Raw genomic sequence first — 24343 nt, 5'->3', positions numbered from 1 at the left:
AGTCACCTTCACACTCCTATTACCCAAAATAGTAGATATAAGAGAAAATAAGACATGTAAAATCGAGTTACAACATTCTAAATACACTTTTTTTAACATGATTAGAGCCCTCTAAATATGAAATAACACCCCTATAGTCACATTTAAACTTCTATTACCTAATATCATAAGAGAAAATAAGACATAAATAAGAATTGCGATCGTGTGTGTTGCTGTAAATGTGTTCCCTAGAGTAGATGAATGGGGGCAGTACTTGAACTAGTCCAGTGTCCCCTGTGCCATTGCGTTTGACAGCCCGTGTTCATTTATGACTAATAATAGACTCTATTCAAGCCCAAACATGCATGACTGATTGACGACTACAGGTTTGAAAAAGCGTGACGCCATGAAATTGGAAGCATTATTACATAAAAATGATCAAATAACCGATTTTAAAATGCTTAAAGTCATTCAAATTCAGCGATAAACAGTGCAGGCGTTATCGAATACAACGATGAAAGGTGCCGTCGTTATTCATTGGCGATCACGCGTCATGTGACTCTCCCTGCACACAAGCCTGCCTGCCTGCCTCCCCTCCCGTCCCCTTCCCCGTGGGGCTCCTCCCACATGTCTCCTGGCTCCGCCTCCAGTTGATCTCAGACAGCCCGAGCACGTGTAGCGGCGCGTGCACATGGCCGTGGCGTGTGAAGTGAAGAGAGATTTAAAGACACGCAGCCATAAACGCTCCACGCGCTGCTCTCTCTCTCTCTCTCGCTCTCTCTCTCTCTCTCGGAGTCTCGTGCTCTCGCGCGCTTGTTTTGACCGCCCCGGCTCGGTGCTTATTAATAATTGGCCGGGATTGAAAGCCGACTGCGTTCCTGACGCTGAGGAACGTTGATCACATGCAAAAGTGAAGCCGAGTCCTGGTATTCCTATCTGGGAAGCCGCGTGGAGGACACAGCAGTGCTTTGTGGCTGTGCTTTTATCCTCTTTTAAACTGTTTAAATGCTGACTCACTAGCCTGTGGGAACATCACACGCGTCACAGAGCCCTCTGTGCTTGTCAGGAAGCTCCGGGAGACGTCTTTGTCGGTGTCAGTGAACTCACCGTGCAGACAGTCGCCCGATCCTGTGAGGCTCTGAGGCTGGGCCACCTCCAAACCCAGAAGAGACGGAGAAGACGAGGGCGACGAGGACGACGAGCCGGGCGGAGACGAGGGCGGCAGGCACTGGGAGCTCTGGTTGGGCACGGCCGACTGGGAGCTCTGGGAGGGGATCTGGGCCGAACTGGAGCTGTTGTTGTTGTGCATGTTGCCCATTCCGTTTTCGGTCAGGAACTCCTCCAAGTCCATGTACTGCAGCTGGAAAAGGCCCCCGTCGGCCGCCACGGTGCGATCCCACAAGAGAGGCCCCAGGAACTGGTTGAAATTCCCGCTTCCGCTAGCACCGTTGCAGCCCCCGCTGCCGTTTATTCCGGCTGCGTTCCTCATGGGGCACACCCCCAAGGAATCCTCATCCAGGTCCATAGCTCGCTCCTTGTCTGATCAAAAGAAGGGGACACAACTCTTAGTAAAAATGACACGCGTTTCTCAACTCCTATTTCCACACATCTCCAAACATCTCAGCCAACGGTGCCTCTGCTGGTTGCAGCCAGTACTGCAGCATCCATCAGCCTCAGTATGGAATGGAATGGCCTTTATTAGCGGCCACGCAAAACCACACCCTTGTCAAACTTTCTACACCACCTGAAAAAGTATTCTGCTTTGCAAGGACCGCCCCTTCTTTGCTAGCTGGGTTTAGCTTCCAGCGCCTTTCTCCAAAGGAAAATGCCACTTGGCTTTCTTTCATCTGGTATTCCTGCCTACCAGCAAAGCTGTAGATGATTGTGGAAGAGCTAACCCCAAACGGACCCTGTTTTCTGGAAATTTATTGTCACACATTTTCTGGAAAATTGGCCATATTATCGGGAAATTTATTGTCACACTTTCTGGAAAATGGCCCAATTTTTGGGGAAATGTAATGCCCTTATTTTCTGGAAAATGGCCCCATTTTTTGGAAATTGAATGCCCCTTCTTTTCTGGAAAATTGCCCATATTTTTTGGGAAATGTAATGCCCTTATTTTCTGGAAAATTGCCCCATTTTTTGGAAATTGAATGCCCCTTATTTTCTGGAAAATTGCCCATATTTTCTGGAAAATTGCCCATATTTTCTGGAAATGTATTGTCCCTTATTTTCTGGAAAATGTCCCCTATTTTCTGGAAATGTAATGTCCCTTATTTTCTGGAAAATGCCCCCTATTTTCTGGAAATGTATTGTCCCTTATTTTCTGGAAAACGTCCCCTATTTTCTGGAAATGTAATGTCCCTTATTTTCTGGAAAATGTCCCCACGTTTTCTGGAAATTTAATGTCCCTTATTTTCTGGAAAATGCCCCCTATTTTCTGGAAATGTATTGTCCCTTATTTTCGGGAAAATGTCCCCTGTTTTCTGGAAATTGAATGTCCCTTATTTTCTGGAAAATGCCCCCTATTTTCTGGAAATGTATTGTCCCTTATTTTCGGGAAAATGTCCCCTGTTTTCTGGAAATTGAATGTCCCTTATTTTCTGGAAAATGCCCCCTATTTTCTGGAAATGTATTGTCCCTTATTTTCTGGAAAACGTCCCCTATTTTCTGGAAATGTAATGTCCCTTATTTTCTGGAAAATGTCCCCCGTTTTCTGGAAATTTAATGTCCCTTATTTTCTGGAAAATGCCCCCTATTTTCTGGAAATGTATTGTCCCTTATTTTCTGGAAAACGTCCCCTATTTTCTGGAAATGTAATGTCCCTTATTTTCTGGAAAATGTCCCCCGTTTTCTGGAAATTTAATGTCCCTTATTTTCTGGAAAATGTCCCCAATTTTCTGGAAATCTGATGTCCCTTATTTTCTGAAAAATGTCTCCTATTTTCTGGAAATTTAAAGTCCTTCACTTTCTGGAAAATGCCCTGTTTTCTGAAAATTTAATGTCCCTTACTTTCTGGAAAATTACCCCTATTTTCTAGAAATGGAATATCCCTTATTTTCTGGAAATGTAATGTCCTTCGCTTTCTGAGAAATGCCCCCTGTTTTCTGAATAATTAATGTCACTTATTTTCACGAAAACGTCCCTTATTTTCTAGAATTGTAAAGTCTGCTATTTTCTGGAAAATTCACCTAATATTTTATAAAATGCCCCCTATTTTTTGGAAACGTAACGTCCCTCATTTTCTGGAGAATGCCCCCTATTTTCTTGCAATTTAATGTCACTTATTTCGTGGAAAATATGCCTTATATTTTGAAAAATGTCCCGCATTTTCTGGAAAATTAATATATGCCTTGTTTTCCGGAAAATATGGCTTATATTCTGAAAAATGTCCCTTATTTTCTGGAAAATAGTATGTATATTATGGAAAATGGCATATTATTTTCTGGAAAATGTAATGTCCCTCATTTTCTGGAAAAAAAAAAGGCCCTTATTTTGAAATGCACAGGATGACAGGTGTGATCCTGAAGCGGATGGAAAGCTGGCGATGATAGCTTAGTCCCGAGTGTTTCCATGAGAAAGAGAAAAAAAAAAGACGTCTCTCGCTCACAGATGGAGCAGATGGCGAGTGAGTTGCAGAATTAGCAGAACCAGAACCCATGAATGTGTGCTAGCATCTGACATACATAACGTGCTAATAATAATAATAATAATACAATACAATGTGTTTGCATTGTCTGATTGCAGAGGGATTATAATCCAAGGTCGGGGTCACGGGGGGGTCACGGCTCATGATGTGTGATTGGTTGTGTGTCGCTGTGATTATCATTTCATGCACGCTCACATCGGCCCACCTTTGATATCACAGGGGCTCCTCAGCCTCTGGTCCCCCTTCATGGGGTGCTGCAGGAGGGACTTGAGCCCCGCCATGGAGCCGAGGTGCCCCCCTGTGAGAGTGCCGGCGGGCTGGGTGCAAGTTCCAAACTGGGGGCTGGCGCCGGCAGGCAAGTCCGGGGTGGGAAGCTGCTGGGTGAGCTGCCTGGACATCCTGGACCACACGGTGGGGGTGAGACACCTGTAGGGTGGGGGTGGGGGCGGTTTGGCCAATAAGAGTTCGGATGACTGTGCATGGGGGGGGGGGAGAAGGGGGGGGGGTGTTTATAGTGCTGCCAGTGTACATGTTATACAGTATTACAGCGTATAGAGTAAAAAAGTACACCATTACCTTTATGCGATGACAAGTAGGCGCCCTTTATTTCCTAGCTTCCAAGTATTCCATTGCACTCCTCCGTGGGAGGAAAAACTAAGCAAAAAAAAAAAGAGAGCGAGAAATAAAAATGCGCCAAAAAGGGCGAGGAAAAAGTAGAATGTTATCCACAGGAAATTGAGGCCAAATAAAAAGAGACGAATAAAAGAAAAGCTTCGGCGTTAGCTTCGGTGGTAGAAATGATAAGTTGATGTTTCTTCTCTGCTGTGCTCGAGCTGACTTGTCCGTGGCGGGGAAGGTGGGAGGAGGGACGGCGTGGAGTGGGCGGGGTCGTTTCTTCCTTCTTCTCTGGCTGGACTTTTTTTTTTTTTTTTTTTGCTCATTTGCATCCGCGTGTGTGCGCGTGAATGCGCGTGTGTCCAGCCGTGTCCTCTCCTCTAGGAAGCTCAGATGGAACGGACACGGGTGGCTCAAGCGACGTCACACGGGCACAGGAGCGGAGAGAAGAGAAACGGGGCGGGGTTAAGCCCAGCACTGCGTGGTATTATTTATGAGACACGCCCACTCTCGTGCCACACCTCGAGGGGGGGGAGAAGGCTGTCACTTGTCCTCTTGTTTGTTTACAGTGCAGCAATAACACGGGCTTTCTTTTAACCTTCACAAAGCCATTTTTCATGCCCACCTCCTTTTATAGTTGGCTGACACTGTAAAGGGAGTTCCCTGTTAAAGCAAAAGAAAACGTGAGTCCGGTGGATTTTTTTTCCCAGGGAACTTGAACGCACCAACACGTTGCCTCCCGGTGTACAATAGGCGCCCCAGCCTCACGTGTACCGAGCACGCAGCCAAGCCGAGCCGAGCCTCGTCTGCTCGGAGGCTCTCGCGCCCATTGGCCGGAGAGCAGCAGCGGCGAGCGCCCATTGGACAGAAGTAGGTCGGCGAGGCCCGCCCACTCGGATTTCCTCCGTGCATGCTAGTGCCGCGTGAGAGCAGAGCTGGAAACAGGAGGGAAAAAAAAAAAAAAAAAGCCGAGCACATGCAAAACAGCGCGCCCGCCACAGGAATCCAACTTCTCAGAGACGGATGTGCTCAAGTGGAGGAGTAAACACTTTGACAGGCTTGGAGCCACTTGGCGGGGAATCATTTACAGTATGCGCACGCACGTGACTTGCTACTTCCATGCAAGATAACTACATTTCATTATCGAACGACACTTTTAGATATATATCATGTTATTTGGCAGTATTTGCCTTTTGCCCGTTCTTCTGTTTTGACTTTCTCTAAACTGTGCAAACATTGTGTGTACTTATAGCAGTAATGGACATACACTGTACTACAGTATGTGAGGAGGTTATAAAACACAATATATAGCACATAGGCAGGATTTGTCTCTACATGAGAAGTGGGCTGTATACTCACCAAATATGAGAGGGAATGAAATAGCTGAAAGAGATGGTGTATGTGTATAACAATAATAAAAGAATAAAGGAAAAAACAAAAATGAGATTATTTCCGACAAAAGCAAATGTAATCACGGAAGGGCAAGTCACCTTGTCATCAATGTCTATTTGTAGTTTTACATCCATCCATGCATCTTCTAGCCGATATCACCATACCCCATATTACTATACCTGATATCAGCATACTCTATATCACTATACTTGATATCATCCTACCCAATATCACCCGACCCGATATCCCTATGCCCAATGTCACTATACCTGATATCACTATACCCAATATCACCATATCAGACATCACCATACTCAATATCCCCATACTTCCAATATCACTATACCCAATATCACCATATCAGACATCACCATACCCATACTTCCAATATCACTATACCCAATATCACCATACCCAATATCACCATGTCAGACATCACCATACCCAATATCAATATGCCCATACTTCCAATATTATACCCAATATCACTACACCCAACATCACCATACCCCATATCACCCTATACAATATCACTATACCAAATATCACTATATTACACTTCCAATATCACTATACCAAATATCACTATACTACACTTCCAATATCACTATACCAAATATCACTATACTACACTTCCAATATCACTATACCAAATATCATTATACCACACTTCCAATATCATTATACCTAATATCACGATACCAAATATCATTATACCTAATATAACTATACCTAATATCACCATACCCAATATCACTATACCAAACTATCATTACCACACTTCCAATATCACTACAGCCAACACCACCATACCCCATATCACCATGTACAATATCACTATACCAAATATCACTATACCACACTTCCAATATCATTATACCAATATCACTATACCTAATATCACTATACCCAATATCATTATACCATGCTTCCAATATCATTATACCCAATATCACTATACCTAATATCACAATACAAAATATCACTATACCTAATATCACTATACCAAACATCACTATACCTAATATCACGATACCAAATATCATTATACGTACCTAATATAACTATACCTAATATCACCATACCCAATATCACTATACCTAATATCACGATACCAAATATCATTATACCTAATATAACTATACCTAATATCACCATACCCAATATCACTACCCAAACTATCATTACCACACTTCCAATATCACTACAGCCAACATCACCATACCTGATATCACCATACCCCATATCACCATGTACAATATCACTATACCAAATATCATTATACCCAATATCATTATACCACGCTTCCAATATCATTATACCAATATCATTATACCACACTTCCAATATCATTATACCAATATCACTATACCTAATATCACTATACCACACTACCAATATGTGATACCAATATCACTATACCTAATATCACTATACCCAATATCATTTTCCATGCTTTCAATATCATTATACCCAATATCACGATACCAAATATCACGATACCAAATATCATTATACCCAATATCACTCTACCTACTATCACTAGCCCAAATATCACGATACCACGCTTCCAATATCCCCTATACCCAACATCACCATACTCAAAATTGTAATTTTATGAGACCGAAGTCCAAATATGAAGCAAAACGTTTGTCATAATAAACTAAGGTTATTAGGAGGAAAACTGTCACTATGGTGGCATAAAATTTAAATATTAAAGAAAAAAAATGAAAACATTTTTACTACTAGTACTAATACTGTATTATGGGATACAAAAATAAATCAAACTGTCATTTTTGGAAAATTGGGTTGATCATGGTAATAAAGTCCAAATATGATGGGAATAAAGTCGGAATATTATAACAAGAAGTTGAAATGTTTGGAAAATTAAAAAAAAAAAAAACATCAGAAATGGGAAAAGTACTTTTACAAGATCAAAAGTCAAAATAGTAAGCAACAACTTAATAGAATAAACTTGTAATATTATGAGGACAAATGCCATTTTAGTTGCAGTATTAAAGAATGACATTATTCATCCATAGTCCTAACACTGTATTAATGTCCAAATATACTATTATTTTCATAATATTATGTATGTCAAAGACTAAGTAGAAATATTCGGAGCATCATTCCACACATTTTATCCTGCCTAGAATATGAACCGTGGACATAAAAAGGGTAAAAAAAGGTATTTCTCTCAAAAGACAAACTCACCGCTCGGCGGCGCTGTTTTTAAAATGCCCACGGCAGCTTCTATTGGTGGCGATGAGGCTCACGTGATCACTGCTGCTCCTGCCTTCTCGGTCCCTTCCCGAGAGCGCTAACACAAACACCAGACCGGTCCTACTCCAGTCTGGCCCTCTGTGACCGGATCACGTGTGCTTTACTGCCACCTGGTGGAGCTGGAACAACACAGCATCACTCCATTCCTCTCATATAAACCCCAAGTGTTGGGGGAACCTGTGGTGTTCTTACGCATTTTAATGCATCCATCCGTTTGAGATAGGATGTGGGTGGCCGCAGCCAATGGCAAGCTGTCCCCGGCTCAGACGGCAACACTCCATTATTACTGCATAATACTTAGCTAGCCTACAGAGAGAGAGGAAAAAAAACACCATTTGCAAACAAATAATAGCTTTTTTCATTTGATTGGATAAAATGAGCGTGGTGCAAAACTGCAGCACCTGAAGTCACATTTAAAAAAAAAAAAATCCAAAAAACTCCAAGAAGGTTTTCTATCCATGCTGTGAGCATGTACTAACAGGTACATTGGTGATAACATGTCATACTTGTAGTATTCTGGGAACTTCCTGGGTGGCATCGAAGTCACGTACGGTAGAACGCCCCGAGTGGTCTTAGTGGCCGGACTTTTCTAAAGACGAGAAAGGATGTCGTCGTGTTCAAAACGCACCCCCCCGACATGATCAAGAAAGGAAAAACCAAAAGTATTACACTCAAGGTTTATTCATTTCAAATATAATCAACTACTGGCTTTCAGTAAATAAAGTGATAAAAATCTACTAAAAGTATATTTTTTTTCTTTAGAAGAAAAAAAAAAGCAAGGTGTGATATGTGAGGAAATGAAGGTGTTTCTTTAGAAGAAAAGAAAGGGTTATGATTGCAAGTCGGCACACACCAAGAAGGTTGGGGGGGGGGGGGGACGGGGGCTGAGAGGGTTAGGTAGATAAATACACGGAAGAGTCCAATAGGTCCTTGTCATCAAACACAACGTGGAGCACTGTAGAAATCATCACTGCTAAAAAAAGAGCATAGAAAGAAGATGAGCGAGAGCGTCGTGTTCTACAGTCGATCTCTTGGTACAAAAAGCTAAGAAAAAATGTGAACGAAAATGACGTGAACGTTAAAAGCAAGGCTTCGTTTTTGGCAGGAGAGACCCTTTCTACTAAATTTTACCATCCACGTTTGTATCTATTAAAAAGGTGATTATAATCACTAGGGAATATACTCTGAAATCAAGTAGACGCTACAAAAAGGTCTGGGATATACTCAAAGAAGCCGTCACATGTCAATCACCTCGGCAAAAAAAAAAAAAAATGGTGGAGCAGAGAACAAACATGCACCGACAACAAATGTCTTAGTCCCAAAGTCCCTACTCCTAAGAAAAGCACTTTACATACAGTATGAAAAGTCCTCGGGGGGGGGGGGGGGGGGGCGCTACATGAACAAGACAAAGTACACAGCAGAGACACACGTTATCATACAGCAAGAGACGCTATGGGCGGGGGCAAGGGGGTCGGGGGTCGGGGGTGCAGCTAACATTGTCATCTAAAACCAAGCGTAGTGTCAATGCACTTAAGGGTTAGTCATCCTATGGAAAACAGTCGCTCCGATCTTTCAAACACATTCCAAATCTGGAAGAATTGCAGGTGATTTTCACATGATGTTCTACAGTAGTCGTTACCACACTCGGCAGATTCCGTTTTTTTTTCTTCTCTTCGCCATCCTACGCCGGCGTCCTCAGTATCTATACGATCCCAGCAGGTGGTACGTGACGTCGCTGTGACCGTCTCGGGTCTGTCTCTCTCCCGGCCTCTTGAACGGCTTCACGCTCTTGGCGTCGCCCTGCCGCGCCGCCTTGGCCACGTGGCGGCAGGACCCCTTGTGCCTTTGGAGGAGCGCGGCGTTCCAGAAGCGGGCCGGGCAGCGGCGGCAGGAGAAGGTGCCTCTGGCGCGGTGAGTGGCCCGATGGACGAAAGCGGCCATGGGCCTGTGAGAGCGCTTCCCGCAGACGCTGCACTGGAGTCGCTCCAGCCTGGTGGTGGCCTTTTGCGGGTGTCTGACCGCCAAGTGGACTAGCAGTCCCGCTTTGCGGGAGAACACTGAATTGGGACATATGGGACAGCCAAAACGCTTGACGGGAACCTTTAGGCAAGACAGGATCTGAACCTTCACTCCCCCAGTGTTGACAAGCTTATACCCGCCGCCACTGGATCCTTCTCCCCGTCTAATTGTCAAGCGAAGAGAGCCTTGCTTTCTGTTCAAGTGCCCCCCTCTCACCGTACAACTGATCTTTCTCTTCTTGCGGCTGCCTAAGTCTTGGGACTCGTACTTATTTCCCCTCCAATCTCTCCTAGCAGACTTTTTTTTTTTCTTCTTGTGCCGTCTGATTTCGTGGTGTGTCAACTGGTTGCCGCAGTCAAGGTGCTGGTGGGGCTGGGCGCCTGGCTGATGATGAGGATGATGGTGGGGGTGATGAAGATGATGATGCAGATGGTGATGTTCGGTGGAGGGCAGTTCCGTGAGGGGCTGGAACGGGGCGGTGGTGTGAAGCGTACGGCTGCGGGATCCGGCCGGATATATGTGCTCTCCTTTCACCCCGGCTGGGGAGTGCGGGTGGTGAGGGGGCATGATGGTGGAGTTGGGGGGCAGGGGCTGCGAGTAAGAGGGGGCGCTGGACGATGAGGAATGGGCCGTCGTGGCGTCATAGAAGAGGGGGGAGTAGCCGGCCGGCGCCTGCGGGGGTGCTTGCGGGTGGCTATGAGTGACCACATTTAGACTCGGAGGGCCGTGGCCTTCGGTGGAGGGGGCCATCTGCAGGAGAGCGTTGGTGGCGGCCTCGCTCTCCGACGCCGACTGGTTAACGTCGCCGCCTCCCCGGTTGTCTCCGGCCCCGCTGCTGCCCTCTTGAGGGTTTGCCGGTTCCGTGCGGGTGATCCCGTGCTGGGAATGCCGGTGTCGGGTCAGGCTGTTTGCGTAAGCAAAGGCTTTCCCGCACACGTCGCAGCAGAAATGCTTTTCGCCGCCGCCTTCGTGAACCGTCTGGTGATGAGCGGTCAAGTGGAAGTGATGGCGGAAGGACTTCCAGCATATGGCGCAGGTGTACAGGCGAGGCGGCGGCTGAGAGTGTGGCGGAGGCTGGGTCTGCGGCGGGGGGTGGGCGTCTTGAGGCTTGACGTCTTGCGGGTAAGAGTAATAGGAGGAGGTGCTCGGTACTTGGTTCTGGCTCCCGTCTTGGGTGACGCTGCACTGAGGGTTTGGATTAAAGCTGTTGAGGTTCTCGGGAGCTGGTGTCGTGGGCACCTCTTCCATCTCCCCTTTCTGGTGGAGCTTGCTGTGCCTCCTGAGGCTCTGGGAGTAACCAAACTCCTTGCCACAGATGCTGCACTTGTAATTCTTTGCCCCGGAGTGGACCGTTTGATGCTTGCTAAGGTGGAAAGCCTCTCGGAAATATTTCCCGCAAACGGTGCAGTGGTGAGGCTTTTCGCCAGTGTGGATGCGATCGTGCCTGCGGAGGGTTTCGCGACGTGCGAAACCCTTGCCGCAGACGCTACAGAGGTGAGTGCGGGGGAGCCCGCTGGTTCCCATCCGGGGAGTGTACTGCCTACGTTTAGCGGGCTGCCCGTCGGCCGCTGGATCTTTCTTGGCTCGGGGTTTGCGGGGACGTTTGGGCTTAGCGGCGGGATTCTGTGGATTGCCGCTCAAAGGCTCCTGATTCCCGCCACCTCTGAAATTTTTATCCATGCCGGAGGTCGACGGCGAACCAAGAGGGCCGGGCCCCAGACCGAGACCACCGAGTAGACCTCCTATGATGTCTCCCCTATCATCTCTATTGCCACTGGCGGCCGTGATGGCAGAGATTGCGTTATTGACGGAGCTAGTGACATCGTCCTCCGAGTCATCCAGGAGAGAAGAGAGGGGCAGGTGGGGCTGTTGCTGAGGGTGGTGGTGCTGGCTGTGGCTCTGTGAATGCGGATGCAGTGTTGGGGCCAGGGGTGCCTTTCTCAGAGCCGGGCCGGCCATCCCGCTCCCGCAGGGGGAGGCGCCAGAGTAGCATGGAGATGGGTTACCTTGAGAACGGTGGTCTTCATGGTAGCCTGTGTAACGATTCCGAGAGTAGTCAGTGGGGTATTTACCATCTGTTCTGTCCCTGTCATTTGAATTCCCTCCCCTTCCAGACTGAAACAGACCATCACATCCTAAACCCGATTTTGGCTCTCCTTCCCCAACAATGATTACACCATCCTCTTCCTCAGTTTTCCCATAAATCACCCCCCTATTGCTCGGATAAGTTCCCCCTCCTCCGTTACCTCCTCCTCCTCCACTCCCTCCCCCAACTCTGTCCTCACCATCGCTTCCTGTCTTGCTGCCTCGTGGTTTAGGTCCCCTACCTGGCTTGCCGCAGGTGCCTGAGGCAGCGTGGTTGAGTAGAGAGGTGCTCTCGCGGAAGGCACGACCACAGGCAGGACATCGGAATGGCTTTTCCTCATGTATCTTCTCATGCCGTGTCAGTGACTCTCTACGATTAAAAGCCCGAGAGCAGGTGGAGCAGCCATAGGGGCGGGCTGAAGAATGTAAGACACCGTGTTGCAGGAGGTGTCCTTTTTTCTTAAAGCCTTTGCCACATTCGGGGCAATGGAATATTTTGTCTGGGCTAGGGCAACAAGTGGACGAGGGCTGAGGAGTATCTTGGGTCGAATGGGGGAGGGAGGGGTCTGACTGACTTTTAATGTGAACAGGATTGGGGCCAGTAGAGGCGGTTTTGCTAGTGCCAGCTGCCGTCGGCTCATGCATACGCATATGCCTGCGAAGGCTGGAAAGGTGAGGGAAGCTCTTGCCACACTCGCCGCAGCTATAAATTGGCTCGGAATCAGAATCGGCGGCGTTATGTTGCATCGAGCTGGGGTTATCGGATTTGGAAAGGTGAGAATCGTTAGCGACGAGTACTGAGGCAGCAGAGGAAGAGGGAGCGGCGGAGGAGGAGGAGGAGGAAGAAACTACTGATGAGGATGAAGATGAAGAGGCAAGAAGGGATGACGGGTCCCCCCCCATATTGGCTAAGCCGACCCCGGTTCCGATTAAAGCCGGGGGCTGGCCGTGACTAAGTGCTGCCGTGTTGCCGGCAGCGCTGGGATTACCGCTGTGGCCGTTACTCGTGCTATCGGATTTTCTTTGGGGCAAATAACCAGCCATCGCTTTCTTCCTCCTACTGCTACTACCACCACCACCACCACCAGATCCACCGCCTGCACCTTCCGCTTTCCCATCATCCTTTGACAAGGATAAATGAAGTGGCAAGGGGAGCGGCAAACCTGCTTCCTGCTGCATCAGAGTAGCTATTTGATTTGACGAGAGGACAGGGATACCCTGAAAGTCAAAACCGCCCAGCGAGGAGGGCTGGGAGCCGGGGTGGAGCGGGTGGTGAGGATGAGAATGAGAGTGAGGATGAGACAGGGTGTGAGGCGGAAGCTGTTGCTGCTGGGGCGGCGGTGGCGGCTGCTGCGGCGGCGGCGGCGCCTGCTGCGCCTGAGCGTGGCTATGCGAGTGAGAGGAATGCAGCGCGGGAGGCGGAGCGAGGCTAGCGCTGGGCTCCCCGCCCGACTGACCTAGACCGAGCCCCAAGTGGTTATGGCTACCCTGCTGAACGAGAAACTGCTCTAAGCTAGCATTAGCAGGCACCCCGGAAAGGAAATACTGGTTAGCAGCTAGCATGCAGCTAAACTGTTGGTGAAGGCTCCGTGCATCAGACTGGGCCCCAACTAGCTGGTGTCCCAATGAGCTGACTGCACTGCTACTAGGGGGGTTGTTAGAGGTGGCCACGGAGGTTGAAGGGGAAGGGGAAGACGAGGAGGGGCCAGATGATGCTTGGGGGACAGACAGGCCGGGATGCAGAGGAGGTGGGGGTGGAGGTGCTGATGTTACTAATCCTCCTAATCCCCCAGCACTCGCGCTACTGCTACTCCCCCCGGCAAAGTGCTCAAAGCGGCCTACACCTGGGTGTAACTGCTCCTGTGCTAGTGCTGCCTCAGACGGGTGGAAAGAGCGCAGGAACTGTGGGTAGCCTGAGGAATGGCTCGAGGAGCTGCTGCTGCTGCTCATCTTGCTGGACTTTGAACGAGAGCTCTGAGATGAGGAAGGCTGTTGTTGTAAAGGTGGGGGAGGAGGGGCACTCATCTTGGCAAAAATGGAGGCAGAATCAGAAAAGGCGTTACCTCTTGACCCCTGCAGGGGTCCCAAGCCAAGTCCAGACAGAAGGGCTCCAGACGACTCGGCTTGCTGCTGCTGCTGCTGCTGCAGTTGATGCTGGTGGAGTTGCACTTGCTGCTGATGCTGTAGTTGCCGGTCTAGACCGAGACCTTTGAACTGGTGGGCCTGGTGCCCACTTAACATCTCTATAATGTCCAAATTGTATTTTCCAAATTGGAACATTTCCCACTCAAATGCACATGGGGGGCGGGGGGTGCAGGGCCAAACCTCCAGTGCTCGAAGCAGCAAGAAGACTCCCGACACAGACTGGTCAAATGTCAACTCGAGAGGCTAAAAAAGAGGATTTTGTGCAAATGTTTTGATGTCACGGCAAGCTAAAAAAAAAAACAAAAAACAACGGAACTGGGATCGATGATACCCTCGTTCTCGATCTTCCACTGCTCACAATTTACTCCCAAAAGCAGTAGGGCAGCTGGGAAGCTCAAAAGTGTTGTTGTTTTTTTTTTTTTTTTAAAAAGTGTCTTTGGATATCTTCAGCTAAATTGAAAAATGGCTTACAATAACGTCTACAGCAAAACAGTTCAATTGACTTCCTCTTGTTTCCTTTGCCAGTTACCGCATTGACATTTCCCTTCATCTAAGTGAGATTCCTCGTCTGTGTTCAGCCAAGAAGACCCTGAAGCTGAAAGACAAGACAAAAGTTAAGAAAAATAAATGTCATAGAGGGAAGGCACATTGCTGACTGATTTGACGGCAGAACTTATTCATCTTTTGCTCACCTTGAACGGGCGTAAGCTCGCATATTCTCCACCCTATGCATCGCCGTGGGGCGTTTACTCAACCACAGAAAACCTCTACGAGGGGCGAGGCATCGACAGGGACTTATCAAATTGCGTCTTTTTTTTTTTTTTTTTTTTTTTAAACTGGACTCAAATATATAGTAATCCCTCGTTTATGGCGGTTAACTGGTTCCAGACCCTCCAAGTACCATTCCATGTGAAACTCATTGGACAATAATACCACGGTATCAAAATTCTTCTCATCACCTACAAAGCCCTCCACGATCTGACCCCCCCATATCTCACAGACCTCCTCCATCCACATAATCCCCCGCGTCCCCCTTCGCTCCTCAGACACAGTCTCAAGTTCTTGTTTTTTTTAAATGCATAAGATTAGACACATGCAATACAGTAAATAAGTAAATGTCACAAAAAAAAGTGGGCTAATAAATTGACACACAAAGACTGCGGATTTCAGAAAGTAACAGATGAAATCTCTACACTCTACAACAGGGGTGGGCAAACTACGGCCCGGGGGCCACATGCGGCCCACCAAGCGTTTGAATCCGGCCCGCCAGTTGCTTTCTAACTTTTAACATACGTACATGCTGGCAACATGACTTGCAAGTCGGATGTCTTATTCAGTAAAAAAAATATTAATAAAAATAAAAAAATAAAAATGTAAAATTAGTTTGTAGTTTGATGTGGTCTGATGTTTAAAATGCTCCAAAAAAGGATATATGGAACATATTTAAAACATATATCTAATAGTCTGACACTTTTACAGATAAAATTATACAAATAGGTAAATAAAGAAATATATAATATCATATATTAAATATAATATAATTGATATATATAATATAATTAATAATAATCATATAATTATAATATATATAGATTAAATATAATATAATAAATCAAATTTGACAAATAATTCAAGGTGGACTGTTAAAATTATAAGCATATAAATATATACAAATAGAATATGTACAAATAAATAAAATATATAAATAATGAATATATAAAAATATAAAGATAATAAATATATTATATAATATAATTAATATATATATTATATATGATAAATAAATACAATTAGACAAATAATTCAAGGTGGACTGTTAGAATTATAAGCGTAAAATAGTGTGTGTTATAAAAAAATATATTCTGCCCCCCCCCGCACAGTTTTGTTAACTCAATGCGGCCCACGAGTCCAAAAGTTTGCCCACCCCTGCTCTACAAGAAGCAATGAAGTCTGTAAAATTAAATAATTAAAAATAAAAAATCACAAAATTTTTAACTATAATGATGAAAATGGTAATATTAATGATGATTATAATGATGGTAATAATGATAAAGATTATAACAATAATGATAATAATAATAATAATATTACAATGAAAATAATAACAGGGGAAACAAGACAGTGGCATGAACATGATTATATCCTGCAAAAAGGGGTAGGCATTTATAAGCTTTTGCTTCAGCCTACTCCTTTTGGGCTAGTTGAATATTTATATATATAGTTGAATACAAATGTAAATAATGGAAAGTTATATTTTGATTGATGTAAGAAATGCACTGTAATGATTCACATATTTGCCCAAATAAAGGGAGAAAAAAAAAAAAAAAAAAAAAAAAAACCTCCTGGCACTCCCCTGTAAGACCAAGCTCCGAACCTGGGGAGACAGAGCCTTCTCCATCGCTGCCCCCACTCTCTGGAACTCTTGGCCCCACTCACTCCGTGCTTGCCCTGACCTTCCCACCTTCAAAAAACAACTCAAAACCCACCTCTTTAAATCTGGTTTTTAATGTCTAACCTTCTATATCTGACTGCTGTGCCCCGCCCCCGCTTTTTTTAACTGTGTACTAACCAATGAATGTTGTATTTTGGTGTGTCTTTTATTCTGTTTACTTGCTCTATTCAACTTCATTCTTTTGTAAAGTGTCTTTGAGTATCTTGAAAAGCGCTATACAAATAAAATGTATTATTATTATTATTGCAGCTCTAAAATGTGTTATAAATATTTGTTTTTTATATTTTTGGACTAATAATGTCCATATTCCACTACCAATCATTGATTTATTAAGATTGAGATTACTTGGTTGTTTTTCAGCAAGACTTTCTCTTAACGCGCTCAGTGACAGCTTTACAGATGCCACATTTGTTGCAGTAATAACCTCTACTGCGATGCTGAGGTACTTAAAGTCGGTAGATCTCTAGTGGCGCCAACTGACAATAAAGCGTCCAACTGGGGTGCCGTTATCGACCGGCGTATGGGAATCTCTCATCACGTGAGGAAACTAAACGTGATAAATGAGGCATAGAAGGTGATAAAATATCACAATATACTAGGTGGTCCTCGGGTTATGAAGTTCGATTCCTCCACTGAGATGTGAGTTTTCGTAGAAGTCGCTACTTGTAACTTTGCATATCAGGTTCTACATGAATGCGATCCAGACTTCCTTATATGGGCTGCAGTAAGTTAACGCGGACCTACGTATCCGGACGTTTTGGGAGTGTGACCAATCACAGTGGAGTGGGCATACTGTAATATGAGGTCGGAAGCAGGAAGTCCGTGGAAACGATGCAGAAAAAGGGGGCAGAATCCGGACGATCGAGAAAGCTTTCCGTGCGGGTTATTGTGTGTCGCTGCTCTACGAGTCCACAACTCAATACAAAGCGCCCAAAATGAGCATAAGAGGTCCCCAAGAAGGACCAAAAGATAGGCCACTCTTATCTGTGAGCTAAGCGATAAGTGTCCTTCCTCGGTGTGGCCGAGCGAGTACATCCTGTATTCTTCCATCCTGCACGAGGTGGTGTTCTGTTGCGCTAAAACCGCTCGTAGAAATGATGGAATCACCAGTCTGGGATCACGTTCAGGTAACAACATGACACAAAAGTAAAGTATTTTCTAATGGCAGCTCTGGCTTTAGGAAACAAAGACTTTTTTCGACTTTTTCTGTCTGATTCAGACCAAACAGAGAGATGGAATCTTTAAAAAAAAAAACAACAAAAGACCACTTCACCACACCGCTAGTACTTTGTTGCTTTCTGGCTTTTATAAAAGCTTGCCGTCTCGGAGGCATGGACTTAATGAGTGACAGACAGCACTCTTCATCAACCTTCTTAATGCAGGGGTGGGAGTGAAATAAGCTTTGCTTCTTCCTACTTCACTTTGGACATAGTACCAATATACGTATGATGTATTCCACAAATAAATTCATTAAATACTGTTTGTTTCCCTCCATAATTAATCCATACTTGATTCATTATAAAAACCACCAGGAATCTAGAAAAGTCCAGTCCAGGTATTCCAATTTGGGAAGGAAAATTAACAGGGTGATTCCATCGTCCGTCCGTCCGTCCCCGAATTTAGTGATTCTATTCTTTTCCCCTCTGATGTCTTATGTTACCGGGTGGGTTTTGACCCATGTATTAAATCAGCTATAAAATACACTAAAAACAATAAGTTACCATCAAATTTGCTTCTCATGTCTTGGTTACCCTTCTTAGGCTTCCTCATCCATGAAAATGTTGCTTTTAATACTTTCGATGTGGGCATGGAGGCCTTTTTTTGTCACTATACCCCTCCATTTCTATTTCCAAAAATGGTCAAATGAACCTCAAAAGAACCTTTTGTTACCTGGCTATTACTGAGGGATATAGAAACATATCTCTTAAATCAATTACTTTGATTTATTTTCTCATTTTAGTATTAATCACTAAAGAAACATCTAAGGTGTTGGGGTCAATTTTGACCCATATATATTAATTTCAAGAAAATGTAGAAAAAGTTATTGTTTTCAGCAACAGAACTTTAATATAAACTGAAATCAAAAAGCAGAACAGGTCCACATCTTGGTTCGCTCTACTTCTTGACATTCTTTCCATGATCCAAATTGTTGTTTCCATAATCCAAATTGATCTTTCCATGATCCAAATTGTAAATGTGAAATCGGCCAATCAAATGAGTGAATTCCCCTCACACGTCTGGACATTGTTTTTCTGCTGGTATATTGGAAAAACGGTCAAAATGAGAATCCCCTGAAGCTTCCGTGATGAGAAGAGGAGCTGGTTGTCATTGTGTTGGCTAATTGGACACTTATGATCTCAGTTGTGGCTCAAAATATTGCTTTATAGCAGGGGTGCTCATTAAGTCGATCGCGAGCTACCGGTCGATCGCGGCGTGACATTAAAAAAATATCATCCCAGCATCAATGCCGTCACTTGATTGACATACAGGGCAGCCATTCAGATGACAACTGAATGTTGCCCTTCGGGCGACCAATCAAATCAAACAACGTCTCTAAGTGCAGCAGAACTTACGATGTCAGCCTATCATCCATCCCCGTTACTTGATTGACATACAGGACAACCAGTCAGATGACAACTGAATTTTGACCTTTAGGTCACCGCTCATGCGTAAACAACGATGCAAAGTGCTAAGCTAGTCGGCGAATTGCGTCAGATTTTAAAGCCCTCGCTAAAGTTTATGGTCACTAAAATGAGTGAAGGAGCTGGACCAAGTAAAAAGGCAAAAACTGGACCAAGTAAAAAGGCAAAAAAACATATCACTTCCATACGGATATGGAATATTATACGGATATTATGATACGGATATTATCCATGACTGATAAACATTTGGAAGTGTGCTTGAGGCTGGCTATCAGCAGCTACTGTCCGGACTATGCATCCCTGGCTGGTTCAATTCAGTGCAAGTCATCAAAGTAAACTCAGGTAATTACAAAAAATGTTAATAGTTAATTATGTGTGTTTTGCAATATTGGCTCATTTGGTTATGTAAGGTACATCAACATACATTGTACGTACAAATAATCCTCAATACATTTGAAAATAAATAGATGTTTTGCATTTTTGTAGTGGGTAGATCATTTTGACTCGGTCATTTTAAAAGTAGCTCGCATGCTGAAAAAGTGTGAGCACCCCTGGTTTATAGTCATATTATTATAACCGGGTCCAAACCGACCCTAACAATACAGTGGTCATAATTTCAACCAGACCATTTTAAAATGTAGTAAAAATTATTTTTGGGGGTTTTATTTTTGTTTAAATAGAGTTTCCTGACAAAGTCAAAAATCCTTGATGCAATAAACAAATGTTATGTGATTCTTTTTATGCATTAAAATGTAAAACGGGTCATACCGACCCTAACACAAGAGGAAGGTTAAAATGTTAGTTTTGAGCCGTGTGTGTGGTCTGTTTATTTTTATTTTTTCCCACCAAATGAAACAACTAAATGTGCATCCTGCGAGACTGGTGATTCCATCATTTGTAGTTGTCCAGCGATTTTCGGGCTTACGGACCACAATTACATTTTTCAATGAGTTTATGGACCCACGTTCCACAAAACGGTGGAAAACAGAACGCCGTAAACCAACGACCACCTGTACTGTACATGGAACGTGGTGGTTGACCTTTGACAGCAGCGTGTGGGGTAAAAATAATACATATCCACGTTGATATACTACTACTTTGTTGGCCACCTCATTGGATTAGTACTCGTATTGAACATTTCATATTTTAAAACAACTTACCCAGAGGTGGTTCTGTTGGATTGAGGCACAAAGACAATGGATGCATGAATGCCTCACGTTCATTAGTAAGATCTGACATCAGTGTCGCCGCAACAAGGAAAGGGTACTCTACGCTCTGTATTTCTCAAAATGAACCAGCAACAACGCAGCTTCAATTCTCTTCATAGACAACCTTTCACTGCTTTTATAGTTTTAACACTGGATGGTGTTAGTGGGCAGAAATGACAAACGAGGATTCATTATTCCATTAGGAAGATTAGATGGGAGCAGCGTCGTCACGCTGCTCAGCTTTTACCTTTTACTGTTGGAGCGCTTCTTTACCGAAGCAACTAATAAACAGGTTAAATGGAAGCCCTGAAAACAATCACTCACTTAAATTTAAATGCCCAAAATATACAGTGGTGCCTCGGTTAACATCCGCCCCGGTTAGCATGTGTTTTGGTTAACAGTCATAATTTTTTTTTGTTGTTGTAAAAATCAGGCCTTGCTTCTTCGCTAAACTCGGTAAAAGTGATGTTAAATGACGAGTTGTCCAGTCATTGGTTTGGTAAGTATTATTACCGTCGACACAAAGTGTTTTGTGTTAACATTTTTGGGGGGTCTGTAACGGATTAATTAGATTAACACTCTTTGCGAAAATCCTCTGGAACAGATTAATGATGTTACACTAAGCACCACTGCACAGTGTATATATGTACAGTGGTACCTCGGTTAACATCCGCTCAGGTTAACTTGTTGTTTTGGTTAACATTCCAAACTTTTGCAAAATTTTTGTCTTGATTTGCGTTCGCCCGCTTGGTTGGCGTTCAAAATGGGTGTGGTTTATTTACCCCATTTTTAGAGCAACAGTATATATATGTACAGTGGTACCTTGGTTAACATCCGCTCAGGTTAACATCCCAAACTTTTGCTAAATTTTTGCCTTGATTTGCGTTCGCCCGCTTGGTTGGCGTTCAAAATGGGTGTGGTTTATTTACGCCATTTTTAGCGAAACAGTGTATATATGTACAGTGGTACCTCGGTTAACATCCGCTCAGGTTAACTTGTTGTTTTGGTTAACATCCCAAACATTTGCTAAATTTTTGCCTTGATTTGCGTTCGCCCGTTTGGTTGGCGTTAAAAATGGGTGTGGTTTATTTACGCCATTTTTAGAGCAACAGTGTATATATGTACAGTGGTACCTCGGTTAACATCCGCTCAGGCTAACATCCCAAACTTTTGCTAAATTTTTGCCTTGATTTGCGTTCGCCCGCTTGGTTGGCATTCAAAATAGGTGTGGGTTATTTACGCCATTTTTAGAGCAACAGCAGTGGTACCTCGGTTAACATCCGCTCAGGTTAACTTGTTGTTTTGGTTAACATCCTAAACTTTTGCTAAATGTTTGCCTTGATTTGCGTTCGCCCGCTTGGTTGGCGTTAAAAATGGGTGTGGTTTATTTACGCCATTTTTAGAGTAACAGTGTATATATGTACAGTGGTACCTCGGTTAACATCCGCTCAGGTTAACATCCCAAACTTTTGCTAAATTTTTGCCTTGATTTGCGTTCGCCCGCTTGGTTGGCGTTCAAAATGGGTGTGGTTTATTTACGCCATTTTTAGAGTAACAGTGTATATATGTACAGTGGTACCTCGGTTAACATCCGCTCAGGTTAACTCGTTGTTTTGGTTAACATCCCAAACTTTTGTGAAATTTTTGCCTTGATTTGCGTTCGCCCGCTTGGTTGGCGTTCAAAATGGGTGTGGCTTATTTACGCCATTTTTAGAGCAACAGTGTATATATCTACAGTGGTACCTCGGTTGACATCCGCTCAGGTTAACTCGTTGTTTTGGTTAACATCCTAAACTTTTGCTAAATGTTTGCCTTGATTTGCGTTCGCCCGCTTGGTTGGCGTTCAAAATGGGTGTGGTTTATTTACACCATTTTTAGAGTAACAGTGTATATATGTACAGTGGTACCTCGGTTAACATCCGCTCAGGTTAACATCCCAAACTTTTGCTAAATGTTTGCCTTGATTTGCGTTCGCCCGCTTGGTTGGCATTCAAAATAGGTGTGGGTTATTTACGCCATTTTTAGAGCAACAGCAGTGGTACCTCGGTTAACATCCGCTCAGGTTAACTTGTTGTTTTGGTTAACATCCCAAACTTTTTGCTAAATTTTCGCCTTGATTTGCGTTCACCCGCTTGGTTGGCGTTCAAAATGGGTGTGGCTTGTTTACGCCATTTTTAGAGCAACAGTGTATATATGTACAGTGGTACCTCGGTTAACATCCGCTCAGGTTAACTTGTTGTTTTGGTTAACATCCCAAACTTTTGTGAAATTTTTGCCTTGATTTGCGTTCGCCCGCTTGGTTGCCGTTCAAAATGGGTGTGTTTTTTTTACGCCATTTTTAGAGAAACAGTGTATATATGTACAGTGGTACCTCGGTTAACATCCGCTCAGGTTAACTCGTTGTTTTGGTTAACATCCCAAACTTTTGTGAAATTTTTGCCTTGATTTGCGTTCGCCCGCTTGGTTGGCGTTCAAAATGGGTGTGGTTTATTTACGCCATTTTTACGCCATGTGTTTACATTATTTTGTGCATGTGAAACTATAAAATGTGTTGAACGTGAACATGCTTGGGTGTCTGGAACAGATGAACTGGATTTTCATGATTTTCTATGGGAAAACTAGCTTGGTTTTGAGTCGGACCCCCTGGGACTTGATGACATGAATGATGTTTACCAAGGCATCAGTGTATGTGCAGCAGATAATGGAAATATCAGTTATACTATGGATGCTCCACACGGCGCAATCAGTAACAGGACGTTTGCTTGCATCAGTGCATATTTGCAAAGTGTTGCATAAATGCTGCATCCACACAATGCAAAGTCACTTTTAATGAGACCCTGCATATTCCACTTCTCAATACGAAAAGCCAATTTGGCTGCACTCCAATCACCCACTTTAGTAGTAGTTTTTTGTTTCTTTGTTTTGTTTTTTTTGCTCACCTCTTCCATTCTTACCATTTCCTCCAATCGATCCGTTTGAGCTTTTGCAGAATCCCCGACAGGCGACCGAGAAAGACACTTTATAGCACTGAGGACCGATTCTCATTGTCATGGAAAGCACCAATAAAATCTAGAATGAGAGGCAGAGAAAGACGGGCACATATTAGACGACTAGCATCGCCCTGGCTGTACAGTGTAAACATTAGCGGCGCCTTAAACACACGCAACTAAACAACGCAGGAGCTTCAATTCGGATAAAGCAACAATTAAAAGAAAATGAAGGGGGAAAAAGTAGTGGACGGGCGTATTTGTTACTGTACCATCCTCACAAAAAGCACCATCATTTAGACGCGCTCGATGGAGTGTGGCTAATTTCGCATCGTCTGACATGCTAGCATTAGCCATCAGCTCAAACCTCCACATAAAACACTTTGCATGCTATAGCTAGGATGCTACGCTAGCTTTGCACTCACAAGTCAATTATTTGTCAAAAAAAATAAGTTTACCTTAGCTCTGAGAGCGTCTGAGCACAGTCGCGGGCGGATGAGGCCTGTCACGCCTTCTTCTGGAGAGCTAGCTATTAGCCACAAGCTAAGTAGCTACCGCTCGCTTCCATTGCTGCGTGCTGTTTTCCAGTGGTTAGCCGGAGCCATTTTCACCGCCGCTCGTTGAGGCTCTTGGGCTAAAGCGCGTCCGCCGCTCCCCTCCGCACCGTCAAATAAACACCGTCGGATACCGCCGTCGTCCTCCCTCATACCAATTCAAGCACGACGGAGAAAGAAGATGATTTAGCAAAACAGTTACCCGGCGGAAAATGTTGGCAATGATGGTGGGCGCTAATAAATTTGGGGTAAAAAAAAAAAAAGTGAGTGACGTGTGCTCCCCAAACATCGGTTCTTTCCGGCCCTTGTAACGTTTCCGGGTAGCAGCAGCGA

At 44.4% G+C, this 24343-nt stretch overlaps 2 protein-coding genes and 1 long non-coding RNA gene across 4 annotated transcripts in view; 1 reads left to right on the top strand and 2 right to left on the bottom strand.

Annotated features, from left to right (window-relative positions):
• The window catches only part of LOC131107592 (uncharacterized), a 10836-nt gene extending 6848 nt beyond the window's left edge, over positions 1 to 3988 (top strand). Inside the window, exon 3 of the long non-coding RNA XR_009120277.1 lies at positions 1046 to 3988. This is a non-coding gene — a long non-coding RNA (uncharacterized LOC131107592). The remainder of the gene's footprint in view (positions 1 to 1045) is intronic.
• Positions 1 to 4860, bottom strand: part of dbpb (D site albumin promoter binding protein b) — a 9851-nt gene extending 4991 nt beyond the window's left edge. The window contains exons 1-3 of the mRNA XM_058057773.1: positions 4205 to 4860; positions 3834 to 4101; positions 1087 to 1518 (exon numbers count right to left, since the gene is read on the bottom strand). Coding sequence (XP_057913756.1) covers positions 1087 to 1518; positions 3834 to 4026 — 625 coding nt within the window. The 5' untranslated portion in view covers positions 4027 to 4101; positions 4205 to 4860. The remainder of the gene's footprint in view (positions 1 to 1086; positions 1519 to 3833; positions 4102 to 4204) is intronic.
• On the bottom strand, positions 4205 to 24343 carry si:dkeyp-69b9.6 (uncharacterized). Of its 2 annotated transcripts, XR_009120276.1 has the most exons (5): positions 23915 to 24343; positions 23424 to 23538; positions 8425 to 14762; positions 7850 to 8224; positions 4205 to 4282 (listed from the first exon to the last, which is right to left on the bottom strand). XR_009120276.1 is itself a non-coding variant. In XM_058057766.1 (3 exons), the coding sequence occupies exon 3, from the start codon at positions 14300 to 14302 to the stop codon at positions 9614 to 9616; it is 4689 nt and encodes a 1562-aa protein (XP_057913749.1). In that variant the 5' UTR covers positions 14303 to 14762; positions 23424 to 23538; positions 23915 to 24343; the 3' UTR covers positions 8231 to 9613. The 2 variants fall into 2 exon arrangements, 1 of the variants encoding a protein (XP_057913749.1); XM_058057766.1 differs by lacking the exons at positions 4205 to 4282; positions 7850 to 8224 and having other exon boundaries at positions 8231 to 14762.

Source organism: Doryrhamphus excisus, chromosome 19 (genome assembly GCF_030265055.1).
Source record: "Doryrhamphus excisus isolate RoL2022-K1 chromosome 19, RoL_Dexc_1.0, whole genome shotgun sequence".
Classification (NCBI taxonomy): Eukaryota; Metazoa; Chordata; class Actinopteri; order Syngnathiformes; family Syngnathidae; genus Doryrhamphus; species Doryrhamphus excisus.
Note: the sequence above shows the minus strand (reverse complement) of the source record. Positions and strands in the feature narration are given on the sequence as shown.